The sequence below is a fragment of the Hippoglossus hippoglossus genome, chromosome 15, assembly GCF_009819705.1.
Source record: "Hippoglossus hippoglossus isolate fHipHip1 chromosome 15, fHipHip1.pri, whole genome shotgun sequence".
Classification (NCBI taxonomy): Eukaryota; Metazoa; Chordata; class Actinopteri; order Pleuronectiformes; family Pleuronectidae; genus Hippoglossus; species Hippoglossus hippoglossus.
Window position 1 is genome coordinate 5,369,849 of NC_047165.1, and position 25,212 is coordinate 5,395,060.

Sequence of the window (25,212 nt, forward strand, 5' to 3'; positions counted from 1 at the left end):
GCTGTGTGTTTCATATGTGAAAGGCAAAGTCCACAAAATGTCTGGACCCAATTTTACGGATATTTTTACGGATTTCATGTATGAAAACGACTTAACTGCTCCGAGCTCAGTTGGGCGAGAAGCCTTCACTTCCACGGGTGAATTTAAGGCCCCGAGAGAGCTGTCAATCAAATCAAACATGCAATAAACATCTAATTCACCTCTCGTCGAGCACTGGTATAATTTGACTGTGGCTGGTAAATATATTCTATATGATTTGGTTTGTGAAATGTTGAAAGCAGCCGGTGGATTTTGGACTTGAAACACTTTTCCTCAGAATGCTGTGCGCGCGTCGGGACCTCAGGCTTCTTTTTCTACCACAGAAAGCTGGAGAGACTTGAACCAGAACTACAATCAGCCTCAATTTCCAGACACAGATGAACTGATCCAGGACCAGAGTCTAAATGGGAGAAAAATCCCCATCACACCTGGGAGGGGTTCAGTTCCAGCTCATCTTTAAAGACACAAATTTCCAACCTGTATCAGCCTGTGAACTAATAACCGGTTGTTCCTTCACCAATAATGTGATCACGTCAACTATTATGGTTGCGGGGCAGTGACTGAAAGGTTAGAAGATTTTTTATAACCTAGAGGATTCTGGGTTCTGCGAAATAAAATAGTGAATTCTTTCTTAGTAGCAACTGCCAAGGTGCCTTTGAGCAAGGTACTTAACCTACAAGCTTCCCAGAGGCCACCAGTAGAGGACTACTGTGGTTTTACTGGACCGCTCCCAGTCGTCAGCGTGTTCATCATCTGTAAGTGGGAAGCAAAGTGTTTCGTCTTCACTCCAGTAAGTTGGCGGCCATGATGTCGGTAAAGTGGGGACGTGTGTCGTTAACTGACCTGAGGTCAGAGGTCAGAGGTCAGACTCCTCACGTCTGTCCAGTTAGGGATGTCGCACACTGGTGTTAATTTAAAGCATCACAAACTCATTTCAAGCTTTTATTTTGAAAGATTATACTTTAACTTTACGTTGGAAAAACTGATTGAAATCATTGTGTCGCTCTCGTTTAATCACCTTAAAGAAACAAATGATGGTTTTACAAGACAATGCTGCTTTCCCAAAAAGACAAGCACCTCATCTCAAACTCTCTGGATGCTGTTAACACCACGTATGCTGCACAATGCGTGTCGTCCCAGACAAGTGTCAAACATATATCTCCGTCGATTTTACTTGTTTTCCTGGACGGCTGAGGACCGGACGACCAGCGGGAAAAGTTCGTCTGTTTGTTTAAATCCTTTATTGTATTTCGATGATATTTTATGGACTCTGGCCTTTTTGTCTGTTTTGTTTATGTTTGATAAACTCAGGACTCAAAAAAGGCATTGTAATATATTCCTTTAAACTTTTTTATCCCACGTTCTACGTTTGCGTTGTCGCTGCTTTTTCTACTGCAGTAGTCACTCCATAGAGCTTTTGAAGAACGTGGCACTGTGGCGGTGCAGTTTTTATACTCCTCTCTTTGATTAAAGAAGACAAAAGCTTTTGTTTACAGCCCAGATGTTTGTATATGAGCCTGTGCTGCTCTCGGTTTTCCTGTGTTTGCACACTTGTATTATACAGTAAGTGGTTCGTATCAGCCATCGACTGTTTATCCAGATTGACGACGCGTCTCCTCTAAAACCAAACTTTGAACAAACATCAGTGTGATAAGAAGCACCTAAAATGACAGAATCCATCTTTGATATAAATGTATTTTAACGTGTACATTGACTTTTGACCTTTTTTTATTCGGTCCGTGTCCCATCCACTAACATGGCAGAGGTGGGGTTCATGACCTATACTGCATCCAGCCACTTTGGCTTCACTTTTTGGGGAGGCGTCATGTCGTCCATCTTTATAAACAGTCTATGACGTCAACAACCTGCCAACTGGGCCACACTTCTCCACATCTCACACACACACACACATACACACACACACACACACACGTTCTCTTCCCAACCGTAGCAGCGTTTCCAGGTTATTTCTCTTTTAATATTTTTTTTATCCTCAACCGATTGGATTTCTTTTAAACATGGAACCTTTTGTCCTCCTCAATCCTGGACTCAGGATATTTTCAGTTACATCGTTTTGATGCAGCGTCCGACACATTTCAGGACTTTTATTTTCTGATAAACAAACCAAACAGAATCAGTGTTAAAGCGGGACGCACTGTAAACCAGCACATTCTTCTAATTCACTCGATACGAGAGTCATTTTAAATGTCTCTTTGTAGATCTGAATGTGAAAACTTTATTTTGAATGCACTGACACAGACTGACTCACACACTTGTACTGCTAATGTCGGCGCCATCTGGTGGCTGGCATTTGTACTGTTGTCTGCTTCACACAGACACTGAGGTTTTTCCCTTAGCCTTCATAGCGTCACATAATGTGTTTATCTTTAGTTGACAAATACACAGTATCTCATGGAACACTGTTTAAACAACACGTGTCACCTTTCATTTCTAAATGCTGAGGAATAAAACCGTAAAGTTCAGATTACGTTTTAACACAATAACTCACCTTCTGTCCTTCCTCAGTTTTTCTCAAGAGACATTTATTTATCACAGATTTTTTATTTTCAATGGAATCCCTCATTCCTTGAGTAGTAGTTGTTTTTATGGTAATAGTAAATGTCCTGTCAAATTGTTCTAATTACACCACTTGTGTGAGCTATGAATGTAAATGAGGAAACCCCAGAACCCCCCCCCCCCCTCCAAAAAAGAATGACTTCAGCTGTTTGTTGGTAAATTGTCACAGAGACTTCAGAACAGATTTATACCCTTGTTTGAAAGTTATTAAAGAGAAGATCTGTGACTGTCATCGTGTCATTGCTGTTTTTATACATTACTTTACTGGTTATGATCGTCGACTTTAACGTGGAATCCCAAAGTGTTTTTTTATTTAAAATCTAAAACTGAAGCTGATAGTTCAAATACTCATGCAGCTAAATACGTCAGCGACTATGTTCACATGGAAACCAATGTTCAGATTATTAAGACAATAGTCCGAATAAGACACTGACATGTAAACAGGATTTACTATCTCAACCCGATCATACCCTGAAATAAGCAACAATCAAACCAAGACAAACACAGTTATTTAACACAATATTATTCAACACGGTTTCATCAGATGAGAGACAGAAGAGATGATGCTATGATATAAAGTACATTTAATGTGCAGTAGATTTTTATTTAACCAAAATACTTAAATTCATAAAATATAGGAGAAATGTTCTAGGTTCTTCTTAAACATCAAGACATAAAGATTAAAGACCATTTATAGAAAAGTACGCTGTTGATAGATGACGTTCAGCAGAATTAAATGACACTTTACATATTGTGCTCAGAGTTGCTGCGAAAGGTGAAAACTAAATATCAACTTTGACAGAATTTCTTCTTCCCTCTCCGACTAATGTTGTCTGGGAACAAACTTGAGTTTTATCGGTGTCTTGGGCTGAAACTTCCAGTTGTACTCTAAAGGAATCTAAAAAGAGAAATGGATGTAAGATCAGGATGAGGAGGGTGAGTCTCAGTGAACATGAAAGTGTGTGTGTGTGTGTGTGTGTGTGTTGCTGTTATTCTTACCACAGTGTCTCTGCATGTTTCGAAGGTGTAATCCTGCAGGAGACGCACAACAACCATTTTCAAGACAAGGAGAGCGTAGCGCATCCCAACGCAGTTACGAGGCCCAAGCCCGAACGGCATGTACGCGTACGGGTTCACCTCCTCCCCGCTGTCCTTACTGAACCTACACACACACACACACACACACACACACACACACACGCACACACACAAACACACTAGATGAACTCAATGCAGCTGCAGAAGTCGAATAAATGCTGTATTTCTGATGTGGCACAATAATAATAAGAGGAAACAATAAGTGAATCCACTAGAATCCAATACATTTGAAATGAAGAAACACCAAAGGAAGGGGAAAAAAGTAAATAATGTAATAAATAAATAAAATACAATAAAAGAATCAGAAAATATACATATAGATATGATTGTGAAAAATAGTCTAAGATGTGAAGATGCGTAAATACAAAATAAAGTTACGTCTTGAGTTTGCTTGTAAGAATATAAAAATATCCACATTCACTCATTAAAATTAACAAAAGTCATAATTATCTTCTTTCAATGACCTGGAGTTTGTGTTATGAATAAACCAAAATGAGAAAATTCGAAGCAAATTGATTTCATACTTTAATGCCAGTTACACTGTGTTCCTGTTTTACTGAGTCATTTCCCTGACTTGTTCCATCTTTTCGTCTCCTGTTACACAACTTCTCAGCATTTACCAGTATCCTGTAGTGATGCTTGTAACCAGTGCTTTTTACATTTGTCAGCTGATGGTTTCACAGTCAAGAAGAAAGCGAGCGATCTTTCTCCTCCTCGTTAATCGTGTACAGAATGAACATTTACCTCTCTGGTCTGAAAAGTTCAGGTGAGCTCCAAAAACGTGGATCCTTGTGCAACAAGGACACAGGAATCCCAACGATGGTTCCTTCAGGGATGGTGATGCCGTGGAGCTGGACGGTTTTTTTGCACACCCTCTCGAGCCGAGGCGCAGTGGGAATCAAGCGCAATGACTCAGAAATCACCTGGTCCAGGTACTGCAGACGCAGCAGGTCGTCGTACGTAACTGGAGCCTAGAGGTGAAATACCAGCACAAACACCAGCTTTCTTTACAACAAATAAAAACGAAAGTCACAGAACAATATAAGACCAATGAATTACTGTACATCTCTCGGTAGGCTGGCATCGATTTCCTCCTGCAGGGTCCGCATCACGTTTGGGTTGGTGGCCAGATTGTAAAACAGGTAGGAGAGGGTCATGCTGGTGGTCTCATAGCCTCCGAAGATGAAAATGAAGGCCTGAGAAAGGATCTCGTGTTCAGTCAGACCTACAACACAACAAGACAAAATGTTCACAACAAGAAATGTCTAAACATAAAATCCATTAAACTAGAATCCCCCCCCTGCAGTTGTATGCGGAGAAAACGCACCTTTACTCGGCTGCTCTTGCTCGTTCTGTATCTCCGTGTCTGGAATCTCGTTTTGAAGCATCACCTGCAGGAAGTCCGCTCGACCCTAGACCAGCACAGAGCAAATCGGCAGAAATATTGTTGAAATAAGTGGATAATAAGAAAATTCTGAGGGTTTAAAGGAGCAGTTTGGAGAGAGGGGGTTGGATTAGAAGATGAATTGCACTCTCATGTAATCTGTTTAAGCTTAGCTTAGCATAAAGACTGGAAGTAAACAGCTAGCTTGGCCCTGTCAATGGTAAACTGCAACTTATTGTTGAATCCATAAGTGTTAAAATAGTTCTATTATCAAGTATTATGTCACCATGGTATTTTAAAGAAGGCACCATTTTAGAGAACTGGGATTGAAAATATAAATACTGAAATATGTCTGAATTGTTGACTGTAAATAAAGATGGACGACGCATCTCCACTTTCTCCCTTTGTATGGAAAGGAAGCTAAAATAAAGATGATACAGGCGCCGCCATCTTGAGCTTTTGACGTAATTTGAAGTCTCTGCACGTATATCAATCAGGGGATGGAGCCTGATTGATATACGTGCTCGACCAATCACGAGTCAGTCTCAGCTGTCAATCATGACGGTTCACGCTGCTTTTGTAGAATTAACAAACTAATAAACTTGAACCTACTTACGTGTGATAAGAACAACCTAAGAAGCCATCTTTGAGAAGATAAATTATGTTTATCTGTTTACTTTTTTCCATATCCCGTCTGTTAACATGGAGGAGAATTTTATGACCTTTACTGCAGCCAGCCACCAGGGGGCAATCTAGATGATGATCTAGAGATCATGTCGTCCATCTTTATTTACAACCCATGGTCAACATACTATAAAAGTGACAAGGCTGGCAGACAACTCTAGAAAACAAATTTTTTTCTTTTTGTGTGGATTTAACGATCCCCCAAAAAAAAAAGAAGCAAGTTATTAGTTATAACATGTTTAATTCTCTGTAGTTTCACTGGGACAGATGAAATACTCACAGACTTGTCTGCACTGTGCTGCTCTTTAAATCTCTTGATGAGGTTGTAGAAATAATCCACACTGAGTCTGGGCATTAACTCAATCCTCAGCAGCTTCACCAGACGACTACCGAATATCACTGAGGGGACGACAAAGCGCTGTTCACCAGAGAAATGGTCAAATGAGGCCAAGCACGTAACAGAGGTGGAAGGAGGACTTACACATTAATAGGATCGGCCACAGTTTGAAGTTCAGAATCTTCTTGAGGTGAATGATAAGTGGGTCGTCCGGAGTGTTCTGGGAGTCGGACTCAACACCGAAAGACGCGCTGGTCACGACGTCTAAGCTGTAAGGGGCCACCAGTCTGCGGCAGAAGAAAAGGAGAGGTTGTTTTACCTTTTAAAGACGGGACGTGGATTCATTACCACGTGTGACAGAGTAAATAACGTACTGTTTGACATCGATCATCTCATCCTCGTGGTTTTGTCCCAGTTTCTCGACGAGCCGGTCCGCATAGCGAGCCACGATGGGAAAGATCTTGGAAGAAAGAAGGGTTGTGTCATGTTCGGTTGGGAAACAAGTACTTATATCATTTATTCAACCCAAAGTATCAATACCACAGAGTAAAAATACTCAAGTTAGGGTCCTTTAGTTGGGATATATTTAGAAAACCTATTCTGCTCCTTGTTAATCAATCACATTTTACTTGAATAGCCCATATTCACAAACCTCTGACCTGTGACTGGTTTATTATCACATATTATTATACTTTTGTTATAGCAACACTTTATAACCTTTTATTATTGGCTTCAAATAGAATAGAAAGGAAAGTGGCACTATTCTGAACCATCAAATTGAAATTATAGCTGATATCTGATAAGTTAGTGTTGTTTTAAGTTCAGTGTTTGTTTAAAGGTACTTTCCACTGTATTTGTATCACTGCATACTTCTCTCAGTGAGTGCACCGTGTGTGCAGCAGACACAGATACACACAGTACAGACACATTCTGCAGATGCAGTTAAAAGAAAGGAGACGTGGTCAGTGAGCTCAGATTTGATATACTGACCTGTTTCAGTCGTCCGCTGGTGAAACAGGGAGACAACGTGCTCCGAATCCGTTTCCACTTTTCATCTTTCACATTTGTAATCGCGTCGTGCATCGGTCCCGTGTCAACGTTTTCCTGTGAACACGAGGAAACTCTGAATTAGCGTTTTCTTACATCTTGAAAGTGCGATATTTAGTGTGTGTGGGTGTAAGAGAGTGTTGTCGTCAACAAAACAATACACCTGTCAAACTTTCTCTAATGAGAACCACATGTCTCCAATGTGGTGACAAAAAATAACACAAATATATATGAGTAAATTTAATATTATCGTACATATAAATCAGTGTAAACTTAGATAAAGTGTGAATGTACAATACAGAGCAAATCCAAGTAAATCAATGAAGCCACGAGAGGTTTTCTTGAGTTTGTGAGCCTGAGGTTGAACATTTTTTGTCTTACTTCTCCAATTTGTGTGTGTGTGTGTGTGTGTGTGTGTGTGTGTGTGTGTGTGTGTGTGTGTGTGTGTGTGTGTGTGTGTGTGTGTGTGTGTGTGTGTGTGTGTGTGTGTGTGTGTGTGTGTGTGTGTGTGTGTCAAGAGTGTTTCCTGGTGTAATCCTCCATGACAAACCTGCGAGTGTAAACGACAGGATATCACTTAAAATCCAAACCAGCTGACTAGAACGAAACATACTAATCGGCCTTGTCTGCACTTCAGCTTTAATAAAATATGTTTTGAGATATGAGCTTTCAAATGAAAACAAAACACTCCTTCCCTTTTTATAAACCTGTGCTTTGACTCGATTTCTTTGACCTCTGTCTCTGTTGTTTTTAATGTCCCTGTAAAACTGCCTTGCCTGAACCAGAGAGGCTGTTGCACCACACCAGACACGTGGTCTTATCACAAGCACCTTTCCACTTCTACTGTTATTATTATTACGTCAGTGCAGATGACGCTGTGGGATAACGAGCTGAGTTTTAAATGAGTGAGTCTCTTACCCTGCGGTTGGTGAACACAGAGTAGCACTCCTTCACCATCACACTTTTAATCATGTCCGGGTCTGACACCATCAAAAGTGGTGAGCGTGCATCATACAACCTGCACAACATCAAGAGTAAATTAAACATGAATGTAATTTTATAAAACATCCTCGTCTCAAAGAGAGAATTAAATATGTTGGAATAATAAGGAAATAATTATCTCTATTGTTCTGATGCAGGTTAGTATTGATTATAATAACTTAATTTAATATTTGCATTATACTTTTCTCATTTATATATTGAGATTAGCAAGCTTCTTCTAGTTCCACGTAATTTCAAAAAGTATTTTCTTCATCTTATACATTCAAAATAAATGTTCTTTAAGATGAGATATAAAATGAGCATTTACTGAAAATAAAAACATATTTTAACACTTGACAATCATGCCATAAATACTTGCCTCCATTTTCAGCTTCTTTAAATTTCTACTACTACTACTAATTTTCATTGGTATTTATTTTTAATATTTCCCTTAGGATCAATAAAGTATTTATCTGTCCATCTAGTTTCTTTACAGATGATCATTTTGCAATAAGAAAACATAAAAGAGATCATACGTTCACATAAACACTCATACAAGAGTGACACTGATTAGCAGATTCCATTTGCATTCCACTTGCATAACTTAGTTTTACACAATGAAGTATTAAAAGGCAAAACAAATCTGAGATTTTGAGAGTAAGGTTGTAAGATTACAAAAATCAGATTTTTTCCATAATATGGCACTAGAAACACGTCAAAGTTCTGTCCCATGAATCATCTCATCAGCTCTCAGATTCATCCTGTGACCTTTCGTCCACTACTGACAAGATGAAGCAACAACTCACCCCCAGACATCTCCATACTTTGCTTGACATTCGTGATCAAATTCATAAAAACCCTGTGAGGAAAATGAGACAAAAGCTTTAAAAAGATACAATCCTAGTGTGTAGAGAGAAGTGGAGCAGTGAGGGTCAGGATACTGAGACTTCTAATTATGTTTTATTTTCAGTATCATATATATTCCTCACAATGTGTGTGTGTGTGTGTGTGTGTGTGATACCTTTCTAAAGTTCATCAATGTCCCCATAAAAGGCAGAGGCCTTGGTCCGGGTATTCCGAGCTTTTTAAAATACCTATAAGGCCAAATGCTGTACCTGCAATTTAAAAACAGAAAGAGTTGTGTATGTTACAGGAACAGGGATCGATGATAGAACAACTTCACACAAGTTCATTTCATCTGTGTCCAGCCTGATCCAGACACTACTCACAGAAACAGGAGGGCGACGCACAGAGCCAGCAGAGTCCAGGTGGTGGCCGAAAACAACGTGAAGGAGACAAACATCTTGACTGTGCCGAGGCAGAGCTGTGCACAAACCGAGAGGAATGAGGAAGACACAAGTCCAGGCACAGAGGGAGGAGCTCCAGTGAGTCCAATGCCTGGGGTTTATATAACACACAAAGCAGAAGGAGAGAGGAGGTGGCCGGTGACATTTCCCCTGGATCATGTATCTGCAGCTTCTGATAAACTGATCTGTTGTCTTATATGGAAATAACCAGACTCGACTCAAAACAAGATGATTCTCCAGAAAAGCAGAACAAACTTAAAAGCTTATTTCAATTAGAACAGAAATACTTTTATATAAATGCTGCATCCACATTGAGTTCCCCCCATTTTTTAAAATAGTTTATTTATTTATCTATTTTTGTGTTTCCCACAATGCAAAACACACAACAACGTAACATTAGTGGAAAAATATATAATACTTGTGGTAAAATAATATAGAAATAAATAAAAACAAACTACATTCTTTACTCTAATCAACCTTTTCAATTGATCTATTCTTATCTCATTCTCCCTATTAATTAAAATTTAGTTTTTGTTTGTTTGCAATACTTTTTCTACATAACCTTGAAGTGGTCGATACTGTATTCGTTCAATGACTATTTGTAGGAAGAAGGAAAACAAAGCTGGAGCACAAACAGTTTAGTCTTTAGTCTTTAGTCACCAATAATTATAATTAATTATTGTTAAATTGTTTATTATTTAATTTTAGAATGCAAAACAAATACAGTGATATTGTCTTTACGAAGGGTTGTTATTGGTGAACTAAATTATATGAGTGCAGCGTGTCTATGGAGGGATTCTTATAAACATTATTTCCTTCAAAGAATGAGAAGTTAAACTAATATTACAAAAATAAACCCGTGGACGGATCTGAGACACATTTGAGCCTTCTCCCTCACCGTAGTTAACCCGGAAGTGGTCGCGTAGGTAACCGCTGCTCGACACATTTCCCACAGTTTCGTGTCTTTAAAACTGTCCCAATCCTCTCGTGTCTTCGTCCTGTCGCTCGAAGCGGATCCACGTCTGTCGCAGGGAGACGAGGAGGTGAGGGAACAACACGTGGCCTCGTTGTATCTGAACGTAAAGCAAAGTAAAATGTCCTTTCGAGCTGCCCTTGGTCCGTACCGTTAGGCTAAAGCTAAGCTAGCTTTAGCACACGTTTTTATCAATGTCATTTTAATTGTGGGTCATATTTATACTTACGGTGCAACTTTACCTCAAGTAAACAAATATAAAATGTGGGTGAACATGCATAGATACAGATTTAATGTGTACTCGAACTGTTTAATTCACATTGTGGACATTTTATCGGCTTGTATCTTGTTGAACTTACATGTTGTTCTTCTATTTTGTTTTTATTATTAAATATTATTGTTGTCATTGTGACACAGCCCTAGTCCAATTATCTGGGTCCCACAGTTCAACTCAAGGCTTTACTCTCTCACTAAAATATAAAGAGCAAATCATGACATTAATAAAGATTAAAGTTTAAAGTTTTCTGGAGCAAATTTAGAAAATGCAACATTCAGATCCACACATGCATGGGTTTTGTGTTTATGGCCTCAGACCTCTGCACATCAACACATGCATGCTGAGGTAATCACTGCTAAATGATTAGAGACAGTCCCCAGTAGCCTACATCACCAGGTGAGGACATTACAGTTTGTGTTTTGTCAGAATAAAAGAACAAGATCCAAGAATATTAAAGTTACGACACAGTAAGATCAAGAAAAGTTATCACATTATTGAAGCTGGATCCAGCAAATGTTGGTTGGCTTGAAAAATGAAAAGTAAATGTGACACATTTTTATTTGACTAATCGCCCCCTTGTCTGCAAAACTATGAGCACCCCAGAGGCAAATTACATGTTTTATATATATATGAAGTGGAAAGTTTGGGAACCTTTCAACTTTTACAGCCTTGGAACTCCATTGGTTTCCAAGAACTTAATTACATAGTTTGACAGATCAATCAAAACTACATTCAAATTACAGTTGACTCTCTCTGAATCGTCAATGCTCTTCTAAGCAACTCACTGATAATCTGAAAACGAAGTCAATTGATGCCTTCAAAGCAGAAGCTGTAAAAAGGCCTGAAAAACACATCGAAGCACCTCCAGCTTGAAATTTCCACAGTCTGAAATCAATATGTGATAAAGTTTCCAGTTGATCCATCACAACAAGCACTTTTTATTTCATTCATGCAGTATTGATTATCGCTGCTACAAACAGTTTTTACTGTGACACAATTGACTTTGAATACAGTGACCCACTTAGCCATGAAAGGATGAGACGGTTGATGTGATGTCATGGTCATGCATGGCTGTAAAGTTTTAACATCCCATTACTCAACACTGTTCCAAAGGTAAACAATTAGTAACTTAATCAACCTCGGATGTAAAGTTCAGTCCAGTTTATTAGTCAGATGATGTATAACACATGGTCAAGCACGGTGCAGTGGAATGTGTTCGATGAGAAAGTGGATCATAAGGTATAACACGTATTTGGTTATATTTGTCAAAATCTTTGTCATTCTCTGCCCATTAAGAAGAGTTAAAAACCTAAATCCAAAGCCCAAATCCTTCTTTAAACTTAAAATGAATAATAATGTGACATTTATTGTGATCATTATTGATATTGACTGACTTTTATTTCTTGATTTATATTTTATTATCCATATCGCCCAACCCAAAATGAACTTTACCATCGTCAATACAGCAATCACTGATCTGGTTCCCTCCGGTTTACTCTTTCAGAAATAGCCAGCCACCATGTTCCTCACCCTCGCCCTGCTGCGGAAAGGCATCTCCGGGAAGCAGTGGATCGGAAAGTACCGGCGTCCACGGCAGATCACGTGGCAGATGAAACGCAACACACTGAAGCGGCTGGATATCGAGGCTGAGAACGAGTACTGGATCAGCCGGCCGTACATGACTCCAGAGGAGGAGTACGGCCACGCCGCCGAGCGCAGAGCCCAGAACTGGCTCAAGATCAAGGATGCCAAATTCGCCAATTTCCCAGAACACAAGCGCATAACGGATCACCTGAGTCATCTCAGAATCACCAAGACGTGGTCGAGTTAATGCAAACGATGAAAGTACACGCAAAGACTGTCCTTATGTGACAATACAACATGTTAATGTGTGAGTGGGAGCTCTGCTCTGTTTTCAATGTGAAGGGGTCTCAGAATGTCGGCTGAACGGCTGCCATGAAAAAGTGTCAAGACTTCCATGACCTGTTTTAACTCCATAAAACAAATCTGCAAACAGTTTGTGGTTTTCTGTTGGAAAAAGCTTCTCAAGCTGTTTTCAGAAATGAACTCTGAACATTTTCTGGAAAATTGGATCTGGACATTTTACGTAGTTTGTCTTGTCACATATGAAAACGCAGCAGGAGATTGTTCTGTTCAGACGCGTTCACGTCAACGGGAAAATGTCCGGAACATTCAGGCGAAGTTTTGCCCTCCTCGAGTTCTGGCTGTGTTCTCACCTCGGTTCACTTGGACCTTTTTGTGGACATTTCACGAGCTGGCAGGAGAAAAACATTGAAAATGTCTGCAGCAACTGACTTAGACAAAATATTAGGCAAAATGATTTACACAGGGTTAATCTTACATTCTACTGTATTTCACTTAATTGTGTGTATTTAAAAGGTTGAGACTGTCGGTGCGAAGAAATAAATCTGAGACTTAAGAGTTTAATCCTTTTTTTTCATATACATTTGATTAAATACATTTTTTTAAAGGTTCATGTAAATGGTCCTGTTCCATTTATGGATTCACGTGGACCTGTGATAAAGTGATGCTTTACTATCTGGACAAACAAGCTGTGTTGACATCAGCTAACCGGTGACTCATGATGGACATTGTGCAGGAGATTGGCCGTCTATGAAACCTTAGTCTGGTGATATGCGAGCTGCTGTATTTATGGCCTGACTCAAAGCTGCAGACACTGAATTATTGGAACACTAACACAGATCTGAAGGAAGAACCAGGGGGATCATTATGGCCTCATGCTTTTCAGAACCTTTCAGAACAGGATCAATCAGTGAAGTTATTTAAAAGCTTTGTGTTTGAAATATGAAAGCAGAACCTGATACAACAATCAGACTTTAAACACTTTCCTTTTGCCTAATCTATCATTCAGAGGCTATAAAGTCTAGATACATTTTTATATATATATATATATATATATATATAGCACAGGATGACAGAAGTAGATTAAAACTATTGATAAACAAACAAGAGCCTCCACTTGCATGTGTCCACAGGAAGAGAATTAACTGTTGACTATTAACATTATTAAACACACATCTGCTCAGAACTACATGAAAGTTTATAATGTTTTAAACATTATAAACTTTCATGTAGTATCAATGATAAACTTGGGGTTGAATTAAAGTGTCACCAAAACTGAAGCACTACTCAAAACTGGAAATACAACAAAACGGTTCAGCTTGGTCCAAACCTGGTTTATCATAAAAGTGATGTTCAGTCCAGCACCCAGTGGCCTGCTGGTTTCCATAGTAGCCGTCAAGAAGTCTGAATTGAGAAGATAGACAACCAGCTCTGGGCTCCAGAGGAACCACAGGAATTCTTTAAACCAGCTATTTCTGTACTGTTAGTTGTTTGATGGGGATTTTGTGAGCTGCAGCGTTACCTGGGCTCTGTCAGCACGGACACTGCAGGGTCCAGAAATAATTAAACAGGATTAATGAGCTGGTGGAGAAAGCATTGTCTGTGGAAGGGTAAGAATGTTACTGCAGGAATCAAAGGGCAAAATCCACATGGTATCACTGCTCCTCTGGGAAACAAGAGCCCGACTGTAAGCGATTAATCCTTGAAAAAGCAGAAACCTCCCGGGTTCAGTGCAGGGAGCTCTCTCTCTCTCCTTCAGTTTGGCAACACACATCATCGCAATTCACTGTTTTAATCTGCTACACACAAGTCAGAGGCACTAAAGTTAAATATGGATATTTTCAGAAATAATCTCATAAACATGGACTTATTCAATTAAATTCATGAACATCTCAGGAGGCTCAAACTCATACCTGGTGTAGTTTTTATGTTGCTCCAGCTCATGTGACACAATAACTCACGTGGATAGAATAGTTATTAGAAAAGGGTTTCGTCAATTAATATATTGTGGCATTAAATTAATAAAACAAAAAAAGACAAAAACCTAAACTACCTTCCTACCTTCCTAAGCTACCTTCCTACCTACCTAAACTACCTTCCTAAGCTACCTTCCTTCCTACTTAAACTACCTTCCTACCTACCTAAACTACCTTCCTACCTTCCTAAGCTACCTTCCTTCCTACCTAAACTACCTTCCTACCTACCTAAACTACCTTCCTAAGCTACCTTCCTTCCTACTTAAACTACCTTCCCACCTACCTAAACTACCTTCCTACCTTCCTAAGCTACCTTCCTTCCTACTTAAACTACCTTCCTACCTACCTAAACTACCTTCCTACCTTCCTAAGCTACCTTCCTACCTACCTAAACTACCTTCCTACCTTCCTAAGCTACCTTCCTTCCTACTTAAACTACCTTCCTACCTACCTAAACTAGCTTCCTACCTTCCTAAGCTACCTTCCTTCCTACCTAAACTACCTTCCTACCTCCCTACCTCCCTAAGCTACCTTCCTACCTACCTAAACTACCTTCCTACCTTCCTAAGCTACCTTCCTTCCTACTTAAACTACCTTCCTACCTACCTAAACTACCTCCCTACCTCCCTAAGCTACCTTCCTACCTACCTAAACTACCTTCCTACCTTCCTAAGCTACCTTCCTTCCTACCTAAACTACCTTCCTACCTCCCTACCTCCCTAAGCTACCTTCCTACCTACCTAAACTACCTTCCTACCTTCCTAAGCTACCTTCCTTCCTACTTAAACTACCTTCCTACCTACCTAAACTACCTTCCTACCTTCCTAAGCTACCTTCCTTCCTACCTAAACTACATTCCTACCTCCCTACCTCCCTACCTCCCTAAGCTACCTTCCTACCTACCTAAACTACCTTCCTACCTTCCTAAGTTACCTTCCTTCCTACCTAAACTATCTTCCTTCCTACCTAAACTACCTTCCTACCTACCCTCCTAGATACCTACCTACCTTTATTTGTGCAGCTCCTTTCCTACAGGTTATAGCAGTTAAAGGTGCTTCACAATTGACTGATTAGACAAGAACAAGACAAACAAAAAAGTTTATTTTAAAAGCTATAGTAACGACAACAAAAATGAAGTACCCTACAATAAATAAGAAATAAAAGTCAATAAAAACACATACTAATACTATTAACACGAGATAAATGAATAGAGTAGACGTAGTCGTGAGTGTAAAGGTTATTCGGGCCAGCAGGTGGCGCTGCAGCTCCAGGTGTGGCTGCGGGTGGCGCACCGGACCCGGCCCCCTCCTGCGCCGCTGCGCCCCGGCGTTGTTTTCCTCTCCTGGATGATGAGGTGCGTAAAGAGGCGCCAACAGCACCGCGCCGAGCTGAGGAGGCTGAGGAGGCTGAGGAGGAGGCCGAGCAGGAGGCATCATCTGCGGAGGAGAGCAGAGCGACGAGCCGCCGCTGCCCCACACATCCAGCGAGACGCCATGAAGACGAGCGGCAGCAGCAGAGATCCACCTGCCGCCTGAGCCCGGAGGAAGGATGGCGGGGGGCCGCAGGGGACTTGTGGCCCCTCAGAATACTTTTTTGGAGAATATCGTGAGACGGTCGAACGGTAAGAAGGAGGATTTATTCACTGACTTAAGATTCAAACATTCGTACAAAAGCCCTCCGGCACAGGAGCCGGACAATCAGACCATTCAACCAATTAAGGGAAATTAAATAAAATGACGGAGGATAATTAGTAATAGAAAGTTAATTAAATCTTCTACATTGAACGACGTAGTAAACAAAACTGCTGCATGTTGGTTTTACAATCGTATCATTCGTGTAAATCTCATTAATGCAATTAGTTGAGTTTATTCATTTCTCAGATCGTGACAAAGCTCCTATTTCTAATTGGGATCATTAAATCATTAAATGTATAATTAGGGACCATTGGAAGTCTTAATTGAAAAATGACGCACAGCAGAAATGTCTAGTCTGGACACTGACGTATTCACGTCTTTATATAAAGGTGCAGATTGTGTCATTAAAAGAAAAAAACAAACTGTCATTTATGTCAGAGCACGATCTCCAGTGTGAAAGCACTTAGTGACAAACACATTGAAATTCAACTGTTAGACTTTTTCCCTTATGTATTTCAATGTCAAACATCTGGATAAGTGAAGTTGTAGATTTCCATTCAAACATCAAGCTGTGCTCAGTTGCTGCAATACATTTATTATTCTGCATTTGTAATTGTGTGGCTGATAAAACCACTGAAAGGACATTAAACCCTTTTTAAAAACAACCTGCACCACGTTGAGCTGAGGCCTCGCCGATGAAAGCACCGTCCCCGAGGGATTTTTGATGAGCGATGGTGAAACAAATGAAATCATTTTCAGTCAGTTAAAAATGGTTTTTCTCTCAGCACACAGACGTCTCCGTTTTAAAACTGGAAATGAAAAAGCTATTAAAAGACCATAAGTAACAGTGAGTAGTTTAAATGGTCACGCCACTGGGACAAATGTCATTTTGGCCAATTAGTGCTCAGTGTGGCGTCCAGATGTGGAGACAATTAACCACATTAGAGGGCTGAGAACTGATGGAGGGCCCATAGTGTGTTTGGGACATGTCAGTAACCATGTGACCTTTCTGCAGTGTTAGACCCCGATAGGAGGTGACAGGACAGACTGGAGGGTTCTGACACCAGACAGGATGGTGTTTGTTTCCTGTCACCGGCCTGGATGTGCACCAGTTCAAATGCTCGAGCTCTAATGTCTTCTCTTTTCAATGGGGGTTTGGTTTTATTTCATTTTTTGGTTTGTTCCACCAGAACGTGACAAACCAACATGTGTCTTTGTATGTTCTCTGTTTATTTGTGCCTCTGTTGAAATCCGTCTTGACAGAAGGGGACAACTTATTCAGAAAGGACTCAATCTTCTCCCCGGAGCAGGACTTTCCTCGGATGAATGTGTGATATCTAAATCCCTACAGTGTATAACATCTTGCAAGAAAAACTAATCCGGCCTTTAAAGACAAAAGCACAAGGATGTGTTTTTCTCATGACCTTGGGCGGTCCATGGATTAGTGAGCAGTAAATCCATCTGAAGCTAGAAACAAGGACTGGACTATAATCTGCAGGATGCCACCGGGAAACAATGGAGCGACTTGTGAGAGACACAGTGGTGGGTGGGTGGGTGGGGGGGGGGGGGGGGGCGTTCACAAACAATGACACGTTCCTTTGGATGTAACTTCCAGTCGTTCATTGTAAAAGAATCACCTCCGAGCTACAGTTGTCACGGTTCATGTCTGGGACTCTTCACCGTGTGACTCTCACCAGGAATACCAAATGTAGCTAACATGCAAAATATGGGGTTTGTCAGCAAACCATGAAAACCTCAAAGTACATTTTTGCTGGGTCTCGAAAGTAAAACTAGGTTTATCCTGTTTAGTTCTTGGAAATCTTGAAAATTGGACTGAAAATTAATGAGATGGATCGAAACGAGACTCTATGCTAAGGTTCTTGAAGCCTGCTTGATGTGCGAGTAGCTGTGCTAAACTGTTAGCTGCAGCAAATAAAGCAAAAATAATTCTATCTTTCAGTGTATTAGCTTGTTTTTAATTCATTTGAGCTGTAGCGGAAGGTAATTTAATATGATTTTAATGTACTTATACTTTGCTCGAGTATATGTATTTTCTGTTTATACAGTAGCTTGACTCCTCGAGGTTTCAGAGGGACGTGTTTTACTGTTTTGCGTCAAACGTTTATGACTGTTATAAGTCACACAAATATGAAAAGCTTGTTTGGGCCCAAATCACCTGGATCATGAAATCTCCTGAATCATGGAGACGTTTCCATTCTGAACTTTAAATAATTAATTAGTTGTTTGAGACACAAAGACTTTAAAGTATCCAATATATCACAGTTAACAGCAAAAACCCCAGAAGAGTAAAAAAAAAGTACATAGAAATGTGTGTGGCAGAACTTTCTCTTCTTAAAGTGGCCAGCGAGTTGCAGGAGACGCCTTTAAAACGAGGTAAAGCTTCAGCCTGAGGAGTTGATCAGACAACAGATTGTCATACTGTCGTGTTCTGAGCCTGAAGGAAACATTCAGGTTTGACTGATTCGTTGTACCTGTCTCTCTCTCTCTCTCTTTCGGTCGACACGTTCCCATCTTTTTTTTGTGTGTCTGACATCCAGCAGATGTTTCTCACTGTATATTCTCTTAACCTCCTTTTCTTTTCAAACATTTCAGTTTGGACACTGTCACATAAGCAGACAGGTACTTTGAAGTTTAGTTTGGCGTGCTGCTCGTGTACAGTCTACTTCTCATTTGTAATGTTCTATACCAAATGCTGTTAATTTACAAAGCACTTGACTGGTTCAATGTGTTTTTTGTCCAAATTTTGTTGCATCACAGCAGTAAATGAACAAATCCGGTTCTGATAAGAGCTTTTGACTTTACGCTTCTCTGATCACAAGAGTAACATCCATCTGATCATTGTAAAATAACACGTTGGCATGGAACGTCTTATGCTTTATATTCTGTCAGTGTTCTCATGCTTCTAACTGTAACTTTTATTTTGTGTGTGTGTGTGTGTGTGTGTGTGTGTGTGTGTGTGTGTGTGTGTTTACATACAACCTCTGTGTGTATTTTGTATCAGGTGTTTTGTCGTCACCTTGTTGTAATGTGTGTGCATAGCAGGGTGGTTTGCCTTGAGATTCCCAAACATTTAAAACCGTTATATCTGCTCTTTCATGTCTTTTGCCAAAGTTAAGTAGATTTTCTTTAATTATCTAAAAAAGTATTCCAAAAAAACATAAATGTCACATATGTACAATAATATCTTAGTTTTTGATCCCGGCTATGGAACTAAACTTCGCATTTATTGTGATTTCTGTTGCCAACAGACAAACAAACAAAATCCATGCACCTTGTTTTACACATTGACTTCGATTTTCGAGGAATCAAATCTAATTTGATCAAAGAGGTATTTGCTTAATTAGCATGAAATAATTGTGGTATTTTCAGATATGACGCTTTTGGAGCCTCATAGGCTCATTTTGAAGGTTCAAATATGACACGAGTCAACTAGAACCGACCACACGTTCAAATGTTAGACTGACTTTATGTAACTTCTGTATTTAGCACAAAGTATTTGGCGTCTTGAATAATTTCATTCACGTCGTATTCAAAAACTCCATTCTGAGGAAACTTAAATAAAGAAACTTTCAGTAGTGAACAATGAACAAAGTTTTACTGCCTTTTAGAAAACATTTAACTGTCACTCAAAGGCTTTGAGCTGGAATGTTTTCTTGTGTGTTTCTCATTGCATGAGTTGATGTAGTCGATCAATCAACACACGTTAAGTGTCAATGTTACAACTTGGTCCCTTTCATTGGTTCTTATTGGCTCTTGAATCACCGACTGAATGAAGGGAAGTTGTGTTTGGTTTTTAAATGGTCCAATTTACAGATAGTGGATATTAAGATGAAGTATTATCTTTACAGTACATACACAAATATGAATACCTGCTGTCATAAAATGTTTAAATATCATTGAAATAAATAGTACATTAATTCTCCTTGTGTATCAGGATTTAGTATTAAGGTATAAGAAATATCTATTTAAATGTATAGGTATTTTAACAGTTAATTGTGCGAACAGTGAATATTCTATTTCGTACATGTACTTCACCTGTGCATGTTTTACTCATCATTGTTACATCATAAAACCATCTGTTAAAATGTAAGAAATACCAGCGTTATCCATTAATTTAAGACTTTTCAGGTTTAAGTAAAGACACAGAGCGCCAGTATGTGAATGTTAATTACAAAACTGCTGCCGTTAACAAAATAGGATGGAAGCAACATGGGCAATTAAAATGTACATGCAACTCATTGATTATTTATTCACTATAACCATGAATAAGTTTAGCTCGAAGCCAAACCCGAAAGCCTGCTGACATTTGAATAAGCAAAATGCACAGTATGAGAATTAATCTACTCCGTTATCCATGACATTTAAAAAACTGATGACAGCAGGTATTAATATTTTCACACAGTATTAGCCGGGAAGGAATACTTTATCATAATAAATCTGCAAATTGGACCAACTAACAAACACAAGAGTTTCCCCTTGGAAACAGCTAACGAGGCCTTTTACACACTCCACACAAGCAGCACACATGACGGCAACACAAGCTGCCAATGAGCAGCTACTAATAAGAAAGTCAAGTAAGCAGATATTTAGATGCAAAGGCTTGGTGCTCGGGTCACATTTGTGTGTGTGGAGTGTGTAATGGGCCGTAGACCCTCATGGACACTAATGAAAATCATTTTTCAAACAAGACGTTTTTAAATAAACACACACAGGATGAAGGAAAATCAAATCAGATAGTAGCTGGGGTGTGAGGATAAACCTCCATCGTATTGCTACTGAATATTTAAATGGAACAATTCGGGCCCAGTATAATCGCTGAATCACTCTGATGCTACAGTCAATGTTTTCTCTCTTCTCTATAAATTATTACGAGTGTCAGCATGTGCACTTCTCTTCTCCGCAAAGTTATTGAAGGTGACATTTTTCTCTTTAAACTCAAGGTGAGACATTTAACTTTTTTATTTGCTATACTTATACTAACATTTGCTTTTGTGGCCTGTCAGTGTTTGAATAACTTCAACCAAACCCTTGTCTTTGATTCAAATCAGATGTAATCGGCCTCTTTTCCCTTCTCAAACTCTGATTAAAGTGTTTGTATCGTGTTTTCTGTCTTAATGTCTGAAAGTTATCTGCCCTTTCACTCTCAACCAGATACCAACTTTGTGCTGGGAAATGCTCAGATCGTGGACTGGCCCATTGTCTACAGCAATGATGGTTTCTGCAAGCTGTCTGGGTACCACAGGGCAGAGGTGATGCAGAAGAGCAGCACCTGCAGGTAGGGATCCGTGTTTCTTAGTATAGAACCTTACAGTACATAAACTAAAATATAATCACATATAAACGTATACACTGTCTGCCATACCCCTAAAAACAAGGACAATGGACAGTGTGATGAAAAGTGACATTTTCATGATGGCACTAGATAAAATGCCACGGGATCAACAAACTTATAAGTTATAAGTGTGCGTGCGATATCCTGTGACAGTCTGATAGTTGATGAGAGATTTCACTCAATAACACAAATGTCAGCCTCATTGTGGAACCAGAGGAACCGTCAGGCGAATCGTCAGCGTCGGCAGGATTCATGCTCTGTGCAACATTTCACGTCAGTCCATAGATGGATGTTTCAAACTGGACCTAAGTGGTGGACGAGGGACGAGTGATTTACAGCCCTTCGTTTCAAACGTGAATTACGATTATTAGCTGTGTGTGTTGCGTTCTGCAGGGTGGCTGAGCTCGTGGTGAGCAGCTCAGTTTTCTGGTGCTCAGGAGACCTTATATATACCAGACGTAACTGAGAGGGAGACTCTGGATGGACTACGTCTCCCACTGTCCCTCAGCAGAGGAAGTTAAAACCATACGTTCGGTTATTTTGACAGAAATGAAGAAAAACACTCGCATTGGATCTAATGATATTCCCATCGTTAAAGAGAATCCAGCGGATTTGTTTCTCCTGCGACACCAGAAGCCCGATAACGAAGACACAGATCTGTGATGTAACCAGCCTGTAAAAACTGAAACTGCCTCCACATCACTGACTGTAACAGTGAAGCGTGGACACGGTCTCCCGGGGTGTTTTATCCAAAATGCATCAAGGAATAAAGGGAAATTCTTTCAAACACTTTCAGCCCTTGTGTTTATTGTACCTGTAATAAACACGTCAGTAAAACGCTATTTTACTGGGATCACTTGGAAGCAGTTGGTGCTGCCAGATTTGAAAACCGTGGGAGATGGTGTGTGTCACAGCCAGCACTGCGGCTCTTACAGATTCAGACCCTCGGCTCCCCAAACGTAAGCTTCAGTTCATGTGCCAATACAAACATTTAACAGTGTGAGACAATTTAAGGCTTATTTTTGATTGCTCCATCGAGGGGAGTCTGGTGTTTATAAGAGGAAGGAAAACTCCTAAAATCTTCTATTGTATTGTTTGTAGGTATTTAAATGTGTGTATAATCTGAATATATATATATATATATATATATATATATATATATATATATATATATATATAGTGCCCGTTCTATGCAGCCTGTTTGCTTGGCCTGTGGCTACTGTCACTTCTTTATTGTTTGTGTGCTGGACGTTGTGTGCAGATCTTTTCTATGGTGCAGAATGATATTAGAAAACTCTGTGTTCATCCTACCTGGTTTATCTGCAGTGGAGATTCTATAGTATACAATCCTCTTCATAAAATGAAACTTAATTGGCTTTGTTATTATTCATGTGTGTGGTTTGTATACAAGTTTGAATGATCTACTTAACTGCTGGTATTTTTTCCCCCCAGAGGTCTGTCGACACAATCTGCAGATCCAAGTTCAACATTTTTCAAAATAAAAGCTCCGTAAATCAGCTCAATCTAAAGCATTGCAGCAACAAAACAAACATCGTGCCTTTAATTTGCAGACAAATGGCTCAAGACGCGACTCTGGCGCCTCAGTCACTGTTGTTTATCCGAGGACGTAGAAGAAGACACGTTCCACCCTGTCCATGATGGGTTAGGATGAATGGTTTGTGAGATATGTGTTTCAAAAACAGACAGAAGGTTGTGGAATTAGTAGATTAATACATTTCAGGTAATGACTCCCAGTTAAGTACAAGTTTAGCAGCAGTAATTAATCAGCAGAAGACTTAGTGTTTTTGTCGGGTCCCATTAGGCCAGTTTGCTGCTTCAGAATTCAGAAGATAGGATTATTAAAAACTTAAGAAATGGACATTTTAACATTTTGCACAGTTGTTCTTGTCACTAGCCTCATACCACTAGTGTATACAGTTGTAGTAATAATTTTAAAATATCTTGTTGTTAGCTGATGGCACATGACGGTGAAGAAATGAGAAAGAAAACCCTCCTGTCCTTTTCATACCTTGAATCATATCAACAGTATTTGAACTGCGTTGTACAGGAGCAGCAACGTACAGATTAATTTTCCTTCACGAGCCTTGATGACTACGAAGCATTAAACATTCCCACTGTGGATGTTTGATGTTGAGTGTGACTCAAACATAAAATGTGAACTCATTCCTCCTTTAGGTCTAATCACTAAACCTCTTTCACTGTAGATGCGCACGGGTCAAAGACGTTTATTTCCATTTCAACCACTCTTATTTTGATGCACGTCTATTCAATTATGCATAAGTCCTTCTCCGTGTTGGATCCCCGTAAACATACAGTGACAGACCTGTGGGAATTTCTCATGCATGACAAGAAAGCTATTGAGGGTTGGTTTTTCAGGCGTTTTTTTATTTCTTCCTTTGAAGATAAATCCCTCTCCTCTCCCAGAGAAGAAGAGAGAGGACATTCGTCAGTGATGTTCTATCGAGCGCTGGTCTGAAGAGTCTCTGCAGTGTCAGAACGTAGTCTCATTAAATTTAGCCTTCCTCTTGTATTTCACAACAAACTCCGTTATATTTAGCTCACGCTGGAACATGCTGCTACCGGGGGTGGCAGACACAAGCAAAGTGAGATGAATGTCTCCGGTTAAATGTGCTCATGGTTGCTTGACCCATCTCCAGGTTTAATTGGTTTTTGCGCGGCACTTTGCATTCGGCCAATTAGAGACCAGATTGCATTTATCTTTTTTATGCTTTCAGGATATATTTCAATGAGCGTTAATCTGCTCGTGCTCCATATTTAATGGAGCCTATTCCTGCAGTGTAAACCTCTCTGAAGATCTCCGTGGCAATCAGCTCGTCTGCACAATTTAGATGAAACTTTAGCACATAATCATTTAGAAAATATACATTTATATTTAAATGGACACCAAAGGTTGAAGTTTAAAGGCTTAATGCAGTGCTCGTTCTAAACTTGCTTGTTTGGAAAAGGGCTGTTTCTTTGGCCTGTGGTGACGCTTGGTTGCAGCTTTCTATCTGAAACCGTAAAGGTGACCTACGCAGTGATCGAGCTGCACGGCTGCTCCATAGAACCCTGAAGCTGCCCCCCCCCCCCTGCTGCTGCACAAAGAGCTGTTCACCTGTTTGTTCAAACTGAAGAGTCAGTTGATTTTGCCGATATCGATCACAACAACATCACCTCGCTTTTTTATTCAAAGTTCATTCATATTGAAAGTATCGCGTCTTCAACTTGCACCAAATTCCACACTGCACTTCCTTGAGCCCTTAACAATACACATGCCAAGTGTGAAGCCGATAAGATGATGGTTTCTTGAGTTTTACAAGCCACAGGCAGACAGACAGATTTCTGGAATATGCCGGCAGTGTAAGTTAGCATGACAAACGTTAAAAGTTAGATTTTTATCCTTATCATGCTCGTTACTCATCACGGGAAGTATCACGTGTTCAAATCACACCAAGTTTGACCCTGTACTTTCTTTGGCCTTTAACAATATACATGCCAAGTGTGAAGCCAATGAAATGAATGGTTCCCGAGATTTCTGGAATTTGTAGTTCGATAGCTTATCCTTTTGTGGTCTCTTTAGTTTTTTAGTTTTTTTAGAAAATACAGATTTATATTAAAGAAGAGGTTTAAGTTTAGTATG

The 25,212-nt window shown here is 39.8% G+C and overlaps 3 protein-coding genes across 6 annotated transcripts in view; 2 read left to right on the forward strand and 1 right to left on the reverse strand.

Annotated features, from left to right (window-relative positions):
• Nucleotides 1-3,185: 3,185 nt before the first annotated feature.
• On the reverse strand, nt 3,186-9,541 carry LOC117775167 (cytochrome P450 3A40-like). The gene is made up of 13 exons (XM_034608075.1): nt 9,377-9,541; nt 9,169-9,262; nt 8,954-9,006; nt 8,085-8,184; nt 7,110-7,223; nt 6,494-6,579; nt 6,264-6,406; nt 6,063-6,181; nt 5,042-5,126; nt 4,779-4,939; nt 4,459-4,685; nt 3,616-3,778; nt 3,186-3,514 (listed from the first exon to the last, which is right to left on the reverse strand). The coding sequence occupies exons 1-13, from the start codon at nt 9,448-9,450 to the stop codon at nt 3,440-3,442; spliced, it is 1,494 nt and encodes a 497-aa protein (XP_034463966.1). The 5' UTR covers nt 9,451-9,541; the 3' UTR covers nt 3,186-3,439.
• Nucleotides 9,542-10,339: 798 nt separating this feature from the next.
• Nucleotides 10,340-13,119, forward strand: mrpl57 (mitochondrial ribosomal protein L57). The gene is made up of 2 exons (XM_034609323.1): nt 10,340-10,497; nt 12,209-13,119. Exon 2 carries the CDS (start codon nt 12,224-12,226, stop codon nt 12,533-12,535), a length of 312 nt encoding a protein of 103 aa, XP_034465214.1. The 5' UTR covers nt 10,340-10,497; nt 12,209-12,223; the 3' UTR covers nt 12,536-13,119.
• A 2,784-nt stretch (nt 13,120-15,903) lies between these two features.
• The window catches only part of kcnh1a (potassium voltage-gated channel, subfamily H (eag-related), member 1a), a 35,790-nt gene continuing 26,481 nt past the window's right edge, over nt 15,904-25,212 (forward strand). For 2 of the 4 annotated variants that reach the window (XM_034608605.1, XM_034608607.1), the window contains exons 1-2: nt 15,905-16,185; nt 21,371-21,494. In XM_034608605.1, the coding sequence (XP_034464496.1) occupies nt 16,113-16,185; nt 21,371-21,494 (197 nt within the window). In that variant the 5' untranslated portion in view covers nt 15,905-16,112. Of the gene's footprint in view, nt 16,186-18,811; nt 18,839-21,370; nt 21,495-25,212 lie in introns of all 4 variants that reach the window. The other 2 variants (XM_034608604.1, XM_034608606.1) reach the window with 2 other exon arrangements.

Bases quoted from the DNA above. Each gene is read 5' to 3' on its own strand.
- LOC117775167 (XM_034608075.1), bottom strand. From the start codon at position 9,450: ATGTTTGTCTCCTTCACGTTGTTTTCGGCCACCACCTGGACTCTGCTG. The intron at 9,263-9,376 runs GTGAGTAGTGTC...TTTAAATTGCAG, and splicing joins TGCGTCGCCCTCCTGTTTCT to GTACAGCATTTGGCCTTATA. The intron at 4,940-5,041 runs GTGCGTTTTCTC...GTTGTGTTGTAG, and splicing joins GCAAGAGCAGCCGAGTAAAG to GTCTGACTGAACACGAGATC.
- mrpl57 (XM_034609323.1), top strand. From the start codon at position 12,224: ATGTTCCTCACCCTCGCCCTGCTGCGGAAAGGCATCTCCGGGAAGCAG.